Consider the following 16,336-nt stretch of genomic DNA (forward strand, 5'->3'; position numbering starts at 1 on the left):
GCCTGATCTGTCCCCGCTCTGTGTGCCAAGGAGCTGTACCCACAGCTTCTGAGCAAGTCCCAGTGCCAGGAACTCCGACCTGGAATGGAGACATCCCGGAAGTCACAGCTGAGACCATGCACTGGTCACCAAGGAATTTGGACTCCACATCTGAAAACAAGTGGATGATCACCCCTCTCCCCCGATTTACTAAGCAATCACTATGGGCCCAACCCTGTGCTAACAGATCCTCACTGAATCCTCACAGCAACCCACAGAAGGGAGTAGTGCAGTCAGCCTCACTTTACAGATGGGAAACTGAGGGAAACTGAGGCTCCATGACATGACCAAGGCACATAGGTGGGGACAGAGACGAGACTCAAATTCAGGTCTCATCCCGAGCTGAACCAAACTGTCTGCGGTGGGCCTCCAAGCTGGTCCCAGTGATCCCTGCCTCCTGGTCTTCACACCCGTGGGTAGCCCCTCCCACACACACTGCACCAGGGTTGCTCTGTGGGACCAATAGAATAGGGCAGAAGCAATGGCTTGTTACTTCCAAGACGGTGGCTTCCCTCTGAGATTCTCTCTCTCTCTCTTTCTCTGGGAGCCTCCTGCCAACAGCCCCATCAGTGAGCCTGGAATGGATCCCCTAGGCCCAGGCAAACCTTGAGATGACTGCGGCCCTAGCCAAGAAATTGATTTCAATCTCAGGATGGACCTTGAGCCAGAATCACCCAGCAAGCCACTTTCAGATTCTTGATCCTCAGACTATGAAATACATACTTACTGTTTAAGCCACACAATTTGGGGGCTATGTGTTACCCAGCAAGAGCTGATGCATGCACCACCTCCCCTGGACTTCCCCTGTCCCCACATGCTCAAGATCCACATGATGCCATCCACACTGGCCACTGGTGTGGGAGAGCTTCCCCTCCCTACTCAGAAGCAGGCAGAAGGCTGGGAAAGGGGAATGGGCAGGGGAGGGGGAGACAAAGCGTACACTCACGTCCAACCGCCAGCTGGATTTCTGCAGAGGCGTCACCTAACTCATTGACAGCCCGGCAGGTGTAGATGCCAGCATCTCTCTCCTGAGCCACTGGGATCCGCAGCTTCCCAGAGCTGGAGCCCTCAGGGGCCAGGATCATTTCACGACCCCCTGGACCAAAGGGGATAAAGCATCAGGCCGGTGTCCCTGTTACCATGGAGACCAGGGTGGGAGGTTGCTCCAGCCTGACTCTGGGCTCCTGCAGCTCCACAAGGTTGGGGCCTGGGGGACAGTGGGTGGAGGCAGGTTTAAGCCCCAAGGTCTGGACCCCTGGGTCCAGTCATGCAGGGGGCTTGGGCCTTCTCTCTGTTGAACAGGGTTGGAGCTAAGCCAGGCCCTGCATGACAGGCTCATCACCCAAGAACTCCATGTCTGGACCTCCCCGCTGGTGTCCACTCCTCCACCCCAGGTCCAGGCTGAGATCTGGGTCAGTTCTGGGAGGGGCCTGGGGAACCCTGAGCCCTCCCTCATTTTTCTTTTTCTTTCTTTTCTTTTCTTTTTTTTTTTTTTTTTTTTTTGAGACAGTCTTCCTCTGTTGCCTAGACTGGAGTGCTGTGGCATGATCTCGGCTCACTGCAACTTCCACCTCCTGGATTCAAGCAATTATCCTACTTCAGTCTCCCGAGTAGCTGGGATTATTGGCACACACCACCACACTCACCTAATTTTTTATATTTTTGGTAGAGACAGGGTTTCACCATGTTGGCCAGGCTGTTCTCAAATTCCTGACCTCAGGTGATCCGCCCATCTCGTGCTCCCAAAGTGCTGGGATTACAGGCATGAGCCACCGCGTCTGGCCCCTCCCTCATTTTTCTTGCCTGACTTCCATCACCCCTGAGGCCTAATGGATACCCCTGATTCTAACCGTCCTTTTAAATTTAATTTAATTTTTATTTTATTTATCGTAGAAAAATATGCATAACATAAAATTGATGATCTGAACCATTTTTAGGTGTGCATTTTTAGCTCAGCAGCTTCCAGTACATTCACACCATTGCGTGGCCATCACTGGCCTCCACAGAACTGTTTGCATCTCTCTAAATAGAAACTCCATACCTATTCGACACTAACTCCCCGTGTTCTCCTCTCCCCAGTCCCTGGCAAACACCACTCCATCTTTTCGTCTCTATGAATTTGACGTCTCTAGGTAACTCACGTAAGTGGAATCAGAGAGTATTTGTCTTTTTGGGTCTGACTGACTTCACCTAGAATAGAGTCCACCTAGCAGGACATCCACGTAGCACGTGTCAGAATCTCCTTCCTTCTGAAGATGGAAGAATAGTTCATGGTAAGGTCACCTTTTAAAGAGGGGCTCTAGGGCTGGGTTGATAGGGCTCTTGGCCAGAATATGCAGTGAAGAAGGAATCTAGAAGCCTGTGCCGCCCACTTGCTTGTGACCCTAAAAAAAAAGCTCAGTTCTGAGCTAATATCACCTGCCCTGCCTTTCTCAGAGTCAGGGTGAGGCTCTGATGAGGTCCCAAGCAGCTGCTGCTTGGGAGCACGACCAGGTGGGAGGGGACAGGATTGCTGACCCCGGTGGACCTTTCAGAGGGAGCCCAGAGTACTGCTCCCAGAAAGACCTAGTGCAACCCCAGCACCTGTCCGTCAAACTCCAGCCTGGCAGCGGGCACCGTGAAAATGCTCTGCCCACGACCTCAGGGCCTCAGGACAACCCTGTCATTATTACTGTCATTTCCAGATAATCACATCATCGTCGGCACTATCACTAAGAATGCCAAGCACAACACATGTGCCAGGCTTGTTCTAAAACCTTTGCACATATGGCCGGGCGCAGTGGCTCACGCCTGTCATTTCAGCACTTTGGGAAACCGAGGCGAGTGGATCACCTGAGGTCAGGAGTTCCAGACTAGCCTGTCAAATATGGTAAAACCCCATCTCTACTAAAAATACAAAAATTAGCCAGGCCTGGTGGCACACCCCTGTAACTCCAGCTACTTCAGAGGCTGAGGCACGAGAATCCCTTGAACCCAGGAGATGGAGGCTGCAGTGAGCCGAGATTGCACCACTGCACACCAGCCAGTGTGAGACTCTGTCTCAAAAAAATCAATCAATAAATAAAACAAAAGATTAAATTAAAAAAACCTTTGCACATATGAACTCATTTAATCCTCACACAATCTTTGATTTTCCAGATGAGGAAACTGAGGCTCAGAGATGCCAAGTCACTTGTCCAAGGTCACCCAGATTCAAATCTGGGTCTGGCTCAGTGCTGCTCTGAATACCTACAACAGCTGTGTCAACACAGGCTGGGGGTGAGGGTCGGGGAGCTGAAACCCACCAGCTCTGACACTGGCTGTGGGTTGGGGCGGGGGGACTGGAACCTGCCAGTTCTCCCCAGATTCCTCATTCAGAACACCCCCCACCTCCCCCCAACCCCCCACTTTCTGGAAAGCTGTTCCTTCAGGGCCCTTCCCCATCAACACACCTCGATACCAGATGACTCGGGGTGGGGGGACCCCGGACGCCTTACACACCAGCACAGCCTCCTCCCCAACGGCCACCAGCACCACGGCATTTACAGCAGAGACCGACGGTGGGTCTGCATGGGGAAGAGATGCAGAATTTGGAACCAAACCTCAAAAGTCATAAAGAAAGTCCTCCACAGCTTCAGGGGGCCCTCTCCCTCATCCCAACTCTTGCCATACCAGCCTCCTTGCCGCCCCTGGAGCACCCCAGGTTCAATGCCCCCTCCTGGTCCCTCCACCTGCGACCCTGTTCCCACAGTGACCCTAAGGCAAGGGTCACTGCCTCAGAGAGGTCATGACCGAGTCCTGGGCGTGGCAGCTGCTTCTCTCTTGCCCCCAGCACACGTCCCTCCAGTAGGCTCTCTGTTCTTGACAGCACCTTCAGCATCAGGAAGCATCCCATTGGCCTGTGTGTGCCTCCTCCTTAGAATACAAGCTCCACCCAGACAGGGACCATGGTTCACTGCTATGCCCCCAGTACGGTACGTGACAGATAAATGCTCCATAAATACTGATGGACGGCAGGGAGGGAGGGAGGGAAGGAGGCCCCTCTCCTGCGATGTGATGCTCATGGCCCGGGTACCTGTGTAGTAGAGGGTGACCGTCTCCTGGTCAGTGCCAACCTCATTAGTCGCCTGGCAGCTGTAATTCCCAGCATCTTCTGGGGCTACCCCCTGAATAATCAAGGTTCCCTGTGCATCCACGTGGATTCTAGAATCAGGCCATAGAAACACATCGGGTCACACAAGGGGTTGCTTCACAGTCATCATTAACAACAAATTAACAATGCCACTCGAGACGACCATTCTGTACTGATGGCTTGCTCTAGGCCTGTGCTAAGCACTTTATGTACATTTTATTCACGAGGCTCAGAGAGGTAAGACGACTTGCCCAAGGTCACACAGCCTGAATGGTGGGAGTAAGATTCGGGCGGCGCAGGTCCGCACAGCATGAATGGTGGGGGCGGGATTCGGATACAGTTCTGCAGAGCCTGAATGGTGGGGGCGGGATTCGGATACAGTTCTGCAGAGCCTGAATGGTGGGGGCGGGACTCCGGTGCAGGTCCGCACACCCTGAATGGTGGGGGCGGGATTCGAGGGCGGGACTCCAGCGCAGGTCCGCACAGCCTGAATGGTGGGGGCGGGATTTGGACACAGTTCTGCAGAGCCTGAATGGTGGAGGCGGGACTCCGGCACAGGTCCGCACAGCCTGAATGGTGGAGGCGGGACTCGGGGGCGGGATTTGGGCGCAGGTCTGCGCATCCAGAATGGTGGGGGTGGGACTCCGGCGCTGGCCCGCACAGCCTGAACGATGGGGGCAGGATTCGGGCGCAGGTCCGCACAGCCTGAGCCCCGGAGCACTGAGCCCACACGGTGACATCATGTTTCCAAAGTGATCTCACTCCCGAGTCTCAAATGATCCCAGGAGCAAGGAAGGCAAATGCTACTCCCTCATTTACAGGTAGGAAGGCCAAGGCCCAGAGAGGTCCCCTGCGAGTCCTGCCCCTCACCTGCTGTCCTCTTGTAGGGTTTGGCCCTCACGGCTCCAGGAGATGTGGGGTGTGGGGTACCCAGAGGCTGAGCAGCTGACCTTCACCTCCACACCCTGGGAGAAGTGCTGGGAGCTGGTGTGGATGCTGACCTGTGGGGCCTCTATAACCCAAAAAGTGGATGGGTGAGGATGAGCCCATCAGAGCAGCCGTGCCTTCCCAGGCACCCAGCCCCGGGCCCTTCCCCTCCCACAGTCACAGATGGGCAAGACAGAGAAAGCAAAGACCCCAGAGGGCTTCAGTCCCCCGGGGGTGGCTTCTCTGGGAACTGGGTAGACCAGGCGGCCGCCAAGCACATCCCCAGGCCACATGGAGGCTGATTTTCCAACCATCCCAGCCTGGAGCCCTGTGCTCCTGGAACATCCACTCCAGGTTGAGCACTCTGGGGAGCCTTAGGGAGATGTCAGGCCGCTGCCCGGGCTGGGAATGGCTCCTGTCTCCAGTGACCTTGAGGTTGACCCCAAGGCCTGCCCTACTATTGGCCCCAAGCTTAGGTTCTAACCTGGCCTTTTGGAAACTACGAACAACAGGCTGGTCAGACTCAAACAGAGCTCACAGGCCCGCACATCTAGAAACAGCAACCACAGCCCTCCCACACTGGCGGCAGACACCGCCGGTGGATCCCTCCTTCCTGCAGAGCCTAGACACAGCCTCAGAATCCTGCCCAACACACTCCAGCAGCCACTCAAAAGCCACTGGCACAAGAGAGAACACTTGTTCAACATCCTTGTTTTTACACTTGGGGAGGAGGCTCTGTCTAGATTTTCGGTAGACTTGAGGCCATACCCGGATCTTAAAACTCCCATATGGGTGCTCTTGGCACTGCCTCCTCCACCCCCATCTAGTCAGTGCTGCCCGATCTCTGCCAGATACATCTGACTTCTGAGCTTCCACAAGGTTCCAGTATTCAGTCCCTGCCCTACATATTGGGCAGGGTGCAGTGGGGAGTGGGGAACAATGGAGGGGCTCGATGGCACAGAAAAAAGGACAAGACACAGTGAAATTGGCTTGGCCTACAGCAGTAGAAATTTAAGTTAGATATTAGGAGGAATTTTCCAGCAGTGAGAGTCATTAGACTTTGACTAGGAGGCTACAGAATTCTCTCTCCCTGAAAGTTCGAAAAACATTGAAAGGGCTGCTGTTGCCTACCAGAGACAATGTCTGAGCAGAGGGAGGGAGTCACGGCTTCTGGGGTAAACACTAGGTCGAGTGTTGAACCAGGGAACAGCAGCAGCAGAATGAGCCTCACCTCGCACCAGGAGCCAGACGGATGCCCTTGTGACCCCATTGGCGTTGCTGGCCATGCACTGGTACCTCCCGCCATCTGTGGGGATGATGCCCCTGACCTCCAGGGACAGGTCAGCCAGCTGGGCGACTCGGCCCGTCGAGGCCGGCAGGACTCGCCAGTCCCGGACCCACGTCAGGTTGTAGGGGGCCTCGCCCAGGACCTGGCAGGATAGGACGGCAGTCTCTCCTGGGGACACGGTCACGTTGGAAGCAGGGACCAGCTGCGGCGGGGGATCTGCAGGGACATAAGCACAGGAGGAACCGAGGAGCTGAGGCAAGGCAGGGGGTCATCGTGTAAGCCCAGATGCTGCCTAGACCTGGGACCCTGCTCTAACCCCACCCTGAGGTGCAGGTCCGCCGGAACCAGATCGTTCAGGATATGTCAGCCAGCAGCATGGGTGACCAGCACCTGCTCACCATCAGGCATCACCCCAGTGGGAGGTCATTTCTCCCACCACCATTATACACCCGCCAGGGGCTGCACGATACACGCCTGCTCTCCAAATAACAGCCAGTGCAATGTGCAGCAAGCCGGGCGCCCATCTTCGTGCCTCCGAGTCGAAGACGCCACACTGAGGAATAAAGCCTTGGAAATCTCCAGCCAGGGGAAGAGAGCAATGTGTTCAAAATGATTCTCTGTACCAACAGCAAGGCTATTTATAGCAGCCAAATATGCCCCCAAGGAGGAAAGCACTAAGCAAACTGCTATCTGGATAGCAAAAAGCCACAAGAAGTGGCAAGATCAGAGACTGCTGAACATAGAAAAAAACCGAAAAGGAAGTAAATCAAATGGCAGAATGGAGGGATTACAAGTTATTTTGATCTTCTCTTTGGTTGTTTATATTTTTCCAGCCTCCCTACAAGGAACATGTGTAGTTTCTGGCTGTCTATGTAGAGTGGCTGATCTCTCCACACTTACGGGTTCCTTTTTTTTCCTCTACAAAGCAGCTTGCATTCGTAATTTTTAAAATAAAACCAATTTCATTTGGAGACAGTCTGTGGTGTTTCCAACCTCCCCAGTTCGATGGCACCATCCCGGCCAGGACTTGGAGGCACAAAGGTTGTCCCGACTGCAAGATGGATGGCGGCCCCTGAAAGCCGACCCTCAAGAAGTCAGAGCTGGGATCAAAGCTGGGCAGGGCAGGAAGACCCAAGCCGCGTCCTCAGCCTTCCTCCAGCTGAGACCCACAGGCCGTTCCTGCGTGAGACAGCCACAAAGGAGGGGCAGCAGGCAGGTGGCAGCCTGGGTAGCCAGATGCGGGATGACGAACAGTCCCGGCAGCTGGCTGGAGACTCACCGGGAGGAAATCCTAGGCGGAAGAACTCAGGAAGAGGGTAAGGAAGGGGTACATGGAGGGGCCCCAAGGGACAGACCTGTGACGACAATCTGGGCCTTTGCTCGCCCGATCCCAGCCCTGCTGATGGCTGTGCACTCGTACATGCCCTCCTCAGCCTTGGAGGCCCGCAGGATCTCCCAGCTGCTGTTTCCTGACTGCCTGTGAACAGGGAACAGTAGGAGACGCACAATCACCAGTCAGGGCCTCCCTGGCCTCATCTGCCCCTCAGGACTTCAGTCCCCTGAATCCTGCCCCAAGGGCAGACCCCAATTCCTCTGTGAGACACAGTAAGAAGGCATACACAGCCAAGTACATGGACAGTCCATGACATGCTGTGTGACTTGGAGTCAGGTCCTTACTCTCTCCAAGTCCTGGGCTCCCATCCTTCCTGCTCTGATGCCCACGGCTGGGCCCTGCATGGGCTGAGTTTTCCGGGAGCTGAGGAAGGACCCGGCTTCCTCACCAGCTGATGGCCCAGCAGTGGTGGGAGTCTCAGGGACAAACTTCTCCATCCCTGGCTGCACTGGAAGTCCCAGGCTAGGCTGCCCAGGAGGACAGTGATAGAGACCAAGGTCTCTCTCCTGCCACCCACTCCCCTGAGATCCCTCCTGGGCCTCATCAGCCAGGAGCCCTGTGGCTGGGGACAATCAGCTGCTGGGGGCCACTCACTGAAAGTGCCTCTCTTCGCCCAGCCTGGCTTCACCTCGCCGCAGCTGCAGCCGGAAGGGAAGGGCGCTGTGCACCGAGCAGGAGACCAGCAGGGGCTGGTGCAGGTAGCCATGGATCCTGGGGGCCATGCTGACGAGGGGAGCACCTGTAGGCAGGGACCAGGACTCAGAATGTCTGCCCACCACCCCCTCACCACACCCGGTGACACAGAGACCCGTAGGGATGTACCAGCAGCCAGGAGGCCAGGATTCAACCCCTGGCTCCACCACTTGGTGGTCACCTCTCTAAGCTCAGTTTTCACCTCTGCAAAATGGGGTGATCATGGTACCGTCCTCCCTGTGTTGTCCTGAGGAGCTGGTGAGAAGTGGTGCATGGAGAACTCGTGGCACAATACATGTGGCATCACCAGTTTCCCTAGGCGCAGCTCCTGGGGCTTTTGTGGTTTGTTAGACTATTCAACTCAAGACTGGCCAGCCCGGACCAGGCCCTTCCGCTGCACCGTCTCAATTGTATGAAATCTGATGAAATGCTACCAACTAGGATTAGGCTCCCAAGGGTATGCGTGGGTTTGTGCAATTGCTTCTCTGCCTAGAACATCAGTTTTACCCAACTTTGTTGGAAATAAGCCTTTTCATTTAAAAATTAGCCCACCAGTCCAGGCGCAGTGGCTCACGCCTATAATCCCAGCACTTTGGGAGGCGGAGGTGGGCAGATCACGAGGTCAGGAGTTCAAGACCAGCCTGGCCAACATGGTGAAACCTTGTCTCTACTAAAAATACAAAGCTTAGCTGGGCATGGTGGCCTATTCCTGTAATCTCAGCTACTACTCAGGAGGCTGAGGCAGGAGAATTGTTTGAACTGGAATCCGGGAGGCGGAGGTTGCAGTGAGCCGAGGTTGCAGTGAGGCAAGATCGCACCACTACACTCCAGCCTGGGCTACAGAGAGACACTCCATCTAAAAAAAAAAAAAAAAAGGCACAGCTAGAGGATGGGTATAAATGCAAAATTTGCACACATTTTTGAGATAAAACCAGAGACTTCAATAAAATTTCATAGCTTGTAATGAGCCCTATGGGACCCCAATCAGATGCCACTGTCCCCCTGGCCTGAGCCTGGTCTTGGAGTGACACAGTCCCTTCCCTTGGCTATTGGAATTACTTCAATGGAGAAGTCTGAGAAACTGCCCCACAGGGTTGGCCGTGGCCCATCAGAGCTGGGTGCTCCCTGGCAAGGGCTCAATCTGTGTGTCACTGTCTCCCCATCCCCGCCAGCAGAGGAGCCCAGCAGAGATGCTCCGGGGGTGAGACAATGCACTAGACCTCCTCGGAGCCCAGGCTGGGGATGGGCAGGCAGTGGTGACATCATGCTCCAGGCTCCCTGCCACATCTGTCCCCGGGGGGAGGGGTGTCCGACCATCCAGCCACGTCCTCGGCTGTGTGCAAAGCCGTCGCCGCTCACCCACGCACCCTGGGAGCCTCTGCCAAGCCAGCTTGGGCTCCCCATTTCCATGAGCTAAAAGGGACCGCCCTCATCTCTCCAAACCCAGAGCCACCTGCTACAAGGCGAAATCCCAGCCTTCCAGACCTGGAGGGCAGGGAAGGAAACAAAAATCCAAACCAATCCCTCCCCCAACTCCAATCTAGAGCTGAGATAGAGAACAAAAGCCAGAGCTAAGCTCCAAACTCTTGGATCCATCTGAAAGAACAGGGGAAAGAAAACAGAGGCTGTTATTCCCCCTGCTGAAATTCCTTCCTGAAAGTTCCTCCTCAAGGCTGCAAAGGCCAAGGGAAGAGAGGCCCCGGAACCACAGGAGGGGAGTGGAAGCTGGGAGGCTGGAAAGAATAGGTCTCCAGCTCTCCTGCCCAGCCCTGCCCTGCCCCACCCAGGTCCTCAAAGTCCTCTACCAACCATGGGCACCATGGGCACGATGGGCACTCCCTGCATCCCTATTTGAAGTGGACAGAGGAGGATGCCTCTCACTGAGATCCCCCACAAAGAAGTGCTAGAATGTTAGTGACATCCACCTTTGTAAGTTCCCCTCAGGCCACCTCCAGGGGAGGGAGACAGTGAGCAGGAGAAAGGCAATGAAGCCAGCAGGCAAGATGACCAGTGGCTCTAGACATCCCTGCTAGGACCAGGGGCAGATCTGAAAGGCCAAAGATCCACCCGTCTCCCTGGGAGCTTCCAGCCTGAACAGTGATACCTCAGGGACACTCAGGAAACCAGCAAAAAGCCACACATATGGGAACCAACAGACCATGGCCAAAGATTAGAGGACAAATCGACCTGTTCCTGCAATGATGTAATGGTAACAGCAGCTGCCACACTGGAGGACCCTTGCCCACAAATGGATACATTCTGAGTGTGGCCTCTGAGGACCCAAATGCTGTCTTGTTGTGTGCATTAGCCTGGACACCCCCAGGGCAGCCCTGTGAGCCAGGTGGGCTCAGTTTCCTTATCTATGAAGTGGGGACACACCTCAGAAAAGCTGTAAGCATCAGTGAGCTAGCACATGGCAGGAGCTTGGCCCAGGACTGCCCCATGGAAAGTGTCCAAATGGTGACTTAGATGATTGTGATTATGACAGGGATTGTGATTATGGAAGAGCAAATCCCATGTCTTCCCTGCCCATTGCTGTGTCTACAGTGCCTAGCACCATGACTGGTACATAGTAGATACTCAACGATGAATGCTGAATAGATGGGTGGATGGGTGGGTGGACAGGTGGGTGGATGAATGGGTGGATAGATGGATAAACAGATGGATAGATAGGTGAATTAATAGTGAATGGGTGGGTAGATGGATGGGTGACTGAAGGGGTGAGTGGATGGATGAATAGATAGATGGGTGGGTGGGTGGATGCACGAGTGGGTGAGTGGATGGATGCATGAATGGGTAAGTGGATGGATGCATGAATGGGTAAATGAATGGGTGAGTGAATGGGTGGGTGGATGGATGAATAGGTGAGTCAATGGATGCATGACTGGGTGGTTGGATGAGTGGATGAATGGGTAGGTAGATGGATAGGTGAGTGAATGGGTGGGTGGATGGGTAATTGAATGGGTGGGTGGATGGAGGAATAGGTGAGTCAATGGATGCATGAATGGGTGGGTGGATGAGTGGATGAACGGGTGGGTAGATGGATGGGTGAGTGAATGAGTGGGTGGATGTGTGAGTGAATGGGTGGGTGGATGTGTGAGTGAATGGGTGAGTGGGTGGATGAATAGGTGAGTCAATGGATGCATGATTGGGTGGTTGGATGAGTGGATGAATGGGTAGGTATATGGATAGGTGAGTAAATGGGTGGGTGGATGGGTAATTGAATGGGTGGGTGGATGGATGAATAGGTGAGTCAATGGATGCATGAATGAGTGGGTGGATGAGGGGATGAATGGGTGGGTAGATGGGTAGACGAGTTAATGGGTCAGCGGATGAATGAATGGGTGGATGGATGGATGAATGGGTAGATGGATGAATGGATACTGAATGGATGACTTTGTTCTAAACCTTTGAGCCGAGAGCCACATCTGAAGCACCTTAGTATTTAACAAAATGCCTTATAGGGAATAGCTGTCCATAGAAGCTTAACGAACAAATAGTTTCTAATCTAATTTAATCTAATCCAGTCAGGGAAGGCTCCAGGAAGAAATGGGACTCTGAGTGAGCCAGGGGGCTGGGGGACAAAACAGCCAACCACTCACCTGGGGCCATCCCACTGTAGGACACTCCAGAGACACGAAGGAGGGGGTTTCCCTCATGGTCCTTGCCCTTCACCTTGAGGTAGAAGCGCTCCTTGGGGGTGTGGAAGGGCGGCCCGCCCCACAGCTGGTGGGTGGAGCCATTGGAGAGGGTCTTCATGGGCAGGGTCAGGAGGGGCTTCCCTGAGCTCTGTGCCAGCTCCACCGAGTCTAGGAGGCCCGGTGCCTGCAGGCCCGTGGAATTGATCACCAGGGAGATGGGGACCCCTGCAGAGGGAAGGTGAAGAACAAAGTGCTGGCGTCAGTGTCTGGCTCTGTGATCCGCCTCAAGTAGGGGCCCTTGAACCACACCCCAGGGGTCCTGCTTGCCTGGCCCTTCCTACCTGGTTCCTCCTTCCCTACATACCCTGGTGCTGACTAACGCTGGGGATGGGATAGGTAGAGAGGGACCTTGCTACTGTCCGTGGTGCTGAAACACCACAGTCATCCAACCACAGCTTCCCAATGGCTGCATCCCCTCTGTCTGCACTGACTTGGAGTCCCATGGAGTAGAACCGTCCCCCACCCCATTAGCTGTAGTGTGGGTCATAATCAGACAGGTTTCAGGGAATGGTCTAAGATAAAGCAAACACCAAGTCTGGGGACTCCAACTTCTGACCAGACTCTCCCCATGGTCATGTTTTCTTTGGTTTTCTTTACTGTCTTGATGGAAATGTGGTACTTTTCACACTATCCCAGAAGAGGCAGAACTGGACTCCAATTTCATAATATCTTTTAAAAATTTCTGCCGGGCGTGGTGGCTCAAGCCTGTAATCCCAGCACTTTGGGAGGCCGAGACGGGCGGATCACGAGGTCAGGAGATCGAGACCATCCTGGCTAACACGGTGAAACCCCGTCTCTACTAAAAAATACAAAAAGAAAAAACTAGCCGGGCGAGGTGGCGGGCGCCTGTAGTCCCAGCTACTCGGGAGGCTGAGGCAGGAGAATGGCCTAAACCTAGGAGGCAGAGCTTGCAGTGAGCTGAGATCCGGCCACTGCACTCCAGCCCGGGCGACAGAGCAAGATTCCGTCTCAAAAAAAACAAAACAAAACAAAACAAAAAAACAAAAAAATTTCTGTCATCCAGGCTGGAGTGCAGTGGTGTAATCACAGCTCACTGCAGCCTCAAACTCTTGGGCTCCGGCAATCCTCCCACCTCAGCCTCCCAAGTAGCTGAGACTACAGGTATGCACCACTATACCCGGCTAATTTTTTAAATTTTGTAGAGATGAGGTCTTGCTGTGTTGTCCAGGCTGGCCTTGAACTCCTGGCCTCAAGCTATCCTCCTACCTTGGCCTCCCACATGTTTCTCTTTAAAAAAAATTATCATGACCTGGCATGGTGGCTCATGACTATAATCCCAGCACTTTGGGAGGCTGAGGCAGGCAGATCACCTGAGGTCAAGAGTTCAAGACCAAACTGGCCAACATGGCAAAACCCTGTCTCTACTAAAAATACAAAAATTAGCCAGGTGTGTAGTGTGCACCTATAATCCCAGCTGCTCAGGAGGCTGAGGCAACAGAATTGCTTGAATCCAGGGGCAGAGGTTACAGTGAGCAGAGATTGCACAACTGCACTCCAGTTTGGGTGACAGAGTGAGACTCCATCTAAAAAAAAAAAAAAGATCTGGGATATATATCTTTATCAAAAGCAGAAACCCAGCAAGGTCACATGTGGCCTCCTGCACCCACTTCCGTTGGGGACAGGCCCTGGGGACAGGTCAGTTTTCAGTCCCCATACCATCACTACACGTAGGATATCTTGGCTGTCCTGGCTGAACAGTGGAATCAAAGTTTCCCTGCTTCTTCCCTTTCTGCTATCAGCAAAACACACAAACTGAGCAAGCAGCCCCTTTTCACTTTCAAGATATGACTCCCGGTCCTGGCAGGAAAACTGACAAGGGCTGACAAGAAAAACAAACATTAGAACAGACAGACTCGAAAGAAAGCACTGAAGGTCTGGCTTGCACCATTTTTGGTCACTGTTCAGGGTCCAGAGTCAGCCTGACCTGATCCAGGCTCCTCCTAGGAGGAGCTGAGCTGAGCTGGTCCCTGCAAAAGTCTCCAAATGGTCCCATGACAGGGACTACATTTTCCCATCTATAAACTGAGACCTTTGACCTGGCCACCAGATGGTATTTCCTGGCGTGGAGCTCAGGCAGCATGCACCAGAAGCCTGCCTCGGTGCCCAGGCTTCTCCCAGTGGAACCTTAGTGAGCATGCAGGCATTCTCGGACCCTGGTGGGTGGTTTCCAATTGGATGCCTGTGCCTCCACCCTCAATATCCCCCTAGGCTCCTCCAACCTTCCTCAGTCTTGGGACACCCAAATGTCCCCCAGGACATTCCTTCCTTTGCAGTAAGGCACTGCTTTCCTTTTTGGTAAGCCGTCAACTCGCTGGCACGTGTTCTTTCATTGAACTGGCCTCTGCCGTTCACTGGAAAACTGAAGAAGTAGGACTCTAGGCAGAGTTGTTTTGACAAAAAGAAAGGGGAAGGTGTGAACTCAATAATAAAGGGCACAGTGTAAGTGTCCTCCAGGACACTGACTTTGGAGGCAGGAAGGATGTTCTAAAGGTAAATGTCACAATGTCACCTGGCTGGGGCTAATGGAAAGAATGCTGGCCTGGAAGCTGTTTACATCGCTGTGGTCTGGGGGCACAGCCCCACTTGGCCTCCTGTACGGTCCCTTTCACAGTCACACACAGCCAAGCGTTCCCCCGTCACTTCCCCCCTACCCCCCAAAGCCAAGCCCCAGGTCTTCAGAGGTAGCTCAGCACTGTCCGTAGGGTTGGGGTACTGTACCTTGCAAGGGCCACTCGAGGGTGCGGTTGAGGTCCAGCGAGGGCTGAGTGGAGAAGCCGGCTCGGAAGTCAATGTTGCTGACGCCTGTGATCCTCACGGAATGGCGGCCACTGCTATAGACCTAGCACAGGCCCAGGTCTCACATCACCAGAGGATGGGACCCCAGCACTCCAGCTTAGGGCAGGAGGCAACCAACCTGACCCAGCCCTGCATCAGCAGCTGGAATCCTGCTTTTGTAGACACACGGGCAACTTACCTGCTCCCAAGGGGCCCAGCACAAAGCTCCTCAAATGAAGGAGCTGAAGCCCCAGCTTATGACCCCAACCTGAGCAGCACTCTTGAAGCCGTGCTACCCCTCAGCTCGCCTCAGCCCCTGCAGGCCCTGTCTGTCCCCCTGCACGCCTAACTCCCTGCCTTGCCCTCCCCACTGGTATTACAGCTCTTGGCTCAGAGGTGCTCAGAGTTTGAAAGGCAGGTGGTGGTACTGCCACTTTACCTGCAGCACCTAGCACAGTGCCTGCAGAAGGTGCTCAATAAATGTTTGCCTGGTCAGCAGAAACCCCCCCTCTTCCAGGGCAGCAGCCTGCCCATCCCAGGATGCTCCATTGGGAGCCAAGCTGGCCCACAGTCCCTCGCTCCCAGCACCTTGTCTATTCCAGCAAGCCCCTCCTCTTCCTGCCAGCCCTGCCCCACTGAGCCCTCCCAGCAAAGTTGCTCTTGCTTCTTTTACACATTCTTCACAGCTTGGTCATGCACCTCTGAACCCTGAAGTCATTTCTCCAAGTCCTTCTTAAATGTTCCCAAACTAACCCCAAACCACTCCATTTCTTCTTACTGGTACAAGGCAAAATGCCCTTCCTCTGTCCTTGACCCTTTACTTCTATTGATATGACCATATCACCACCCACACTCTAGCCATCAGCTTCCCGAGGCCACAGGCTCCCCAGGGCAAGCAGGAGGAAGATGGTTCCAGCCCAGTGAAGCTAGTCCACTCTTCTCCTGCAACCCAGTGCCCCTACCTTGATGGACCACAGCCCGGGATGCTCAGGCTTAAAGGCTACGACCTTGGCCGAGTCAGGGATGTTGAGAAGCACTTTGAGGCCCTCGTCCTCCTGCAGGATCCTCCCTGTGGAAGCCCCAAGGGCTGCTCAGTCCCTAACCCTTTCCTGGGGGTGGCAGGATTCCCGCATGTCTCCAGGAATCCACAGTGCACCAAACACTAGCCTCAGTCTTCCCAGAACTGACAAGGTGTCTTGCCTTGAGCTGCTGCCTCACTCCACGCTCCACCCTCAGGGATAACCAGGGGTGGGCTGTGTGTTTGGCCTCTAGACCTGGGTGCTCATGACATCCTCAGAGCGCCATGGGGCCAGGTGACCATGTCTGAATCACACTGCCCCTGACTCTGTTGACCTTGATGAGCACTCAGCACCTGGAGCCCCAGCTTC

At 54.3% G+C, this 16,336-nt stretch overlaps 2 protein-coding genes across 2 annotated transcripts in view; one reads left to right on the plus strand and one right to left on the minus strand.

Moving 5' to 3' along the window:
• The window catches only part of HMCN2 (hemicentin 2), a 174,071-nt gene that overhangs the window by 126,961 nt on the left and 30,774 nt on the right, over nt 1-16,336 (minus strand). The window contains exons 6-15 of the mRNA XM_050760505.1: nt 15,911-16,017; nt 14,892-15,012; nt 12,054-12,317; nt 8,353-8,497; nt 7,721-7,842; nt 6,309-6,581; nt 5,021-5,162; nt 4,094-4,221; nt 3,471-3,584; nt 986-1,135 (exon numbers count right to left, since the gene is read on the minus strand). Coding sequence (XP_050616462.1) covers nt 986-1,135; nt 3,471-3,584; nt 4,094-4,221; nt 5,021-5,162; nt 6,309-6,581; nt 7,721-7,842; nt 8,353-8,497; nt 12,054-12,317; nt 14,892-15,012; nt 15,911-16,017 — 1,566 coding nt within the window. The remainder of the gene's footprint in view (nt 1-985; nt 1,136-3,470; nt 3,585-4,093; nt 4,222-5,020; nt 5,163-6,308; nt 6,582-7,720; nt 7,843-8,352; nt 8,498-12,053; nt 12,318-14,891; nt 15,013-15,910; nt 16,018-16,336) is intronic.
• Nucleotides 1-16,336, plus strand: part of C15H9orf78 (chromosome 15 C9orf78 homolog) — a 583,691-nt gene that overhangs the window by 84,677 nt on the left and 482,678 nt on the right. The gene's annotated exons all lie outside the window — the stretch shown is intronic.

The sequence above is a fragment of the Macaca thibetana genome, chromosome 15, assembly GCF_024542745.1.
Source record: "Macaca thibetana thibetana isolate TM-01 chromosome 15, ASM2454274v1, whole genome shotgun sequence".
In the NCBI taxonomy this organism is placed as follows: Eukaryota; Metazoa; Chordata; class Mammalia; order Primates; family Cercopithecidae; genus Macaca; species Macaca thibetana.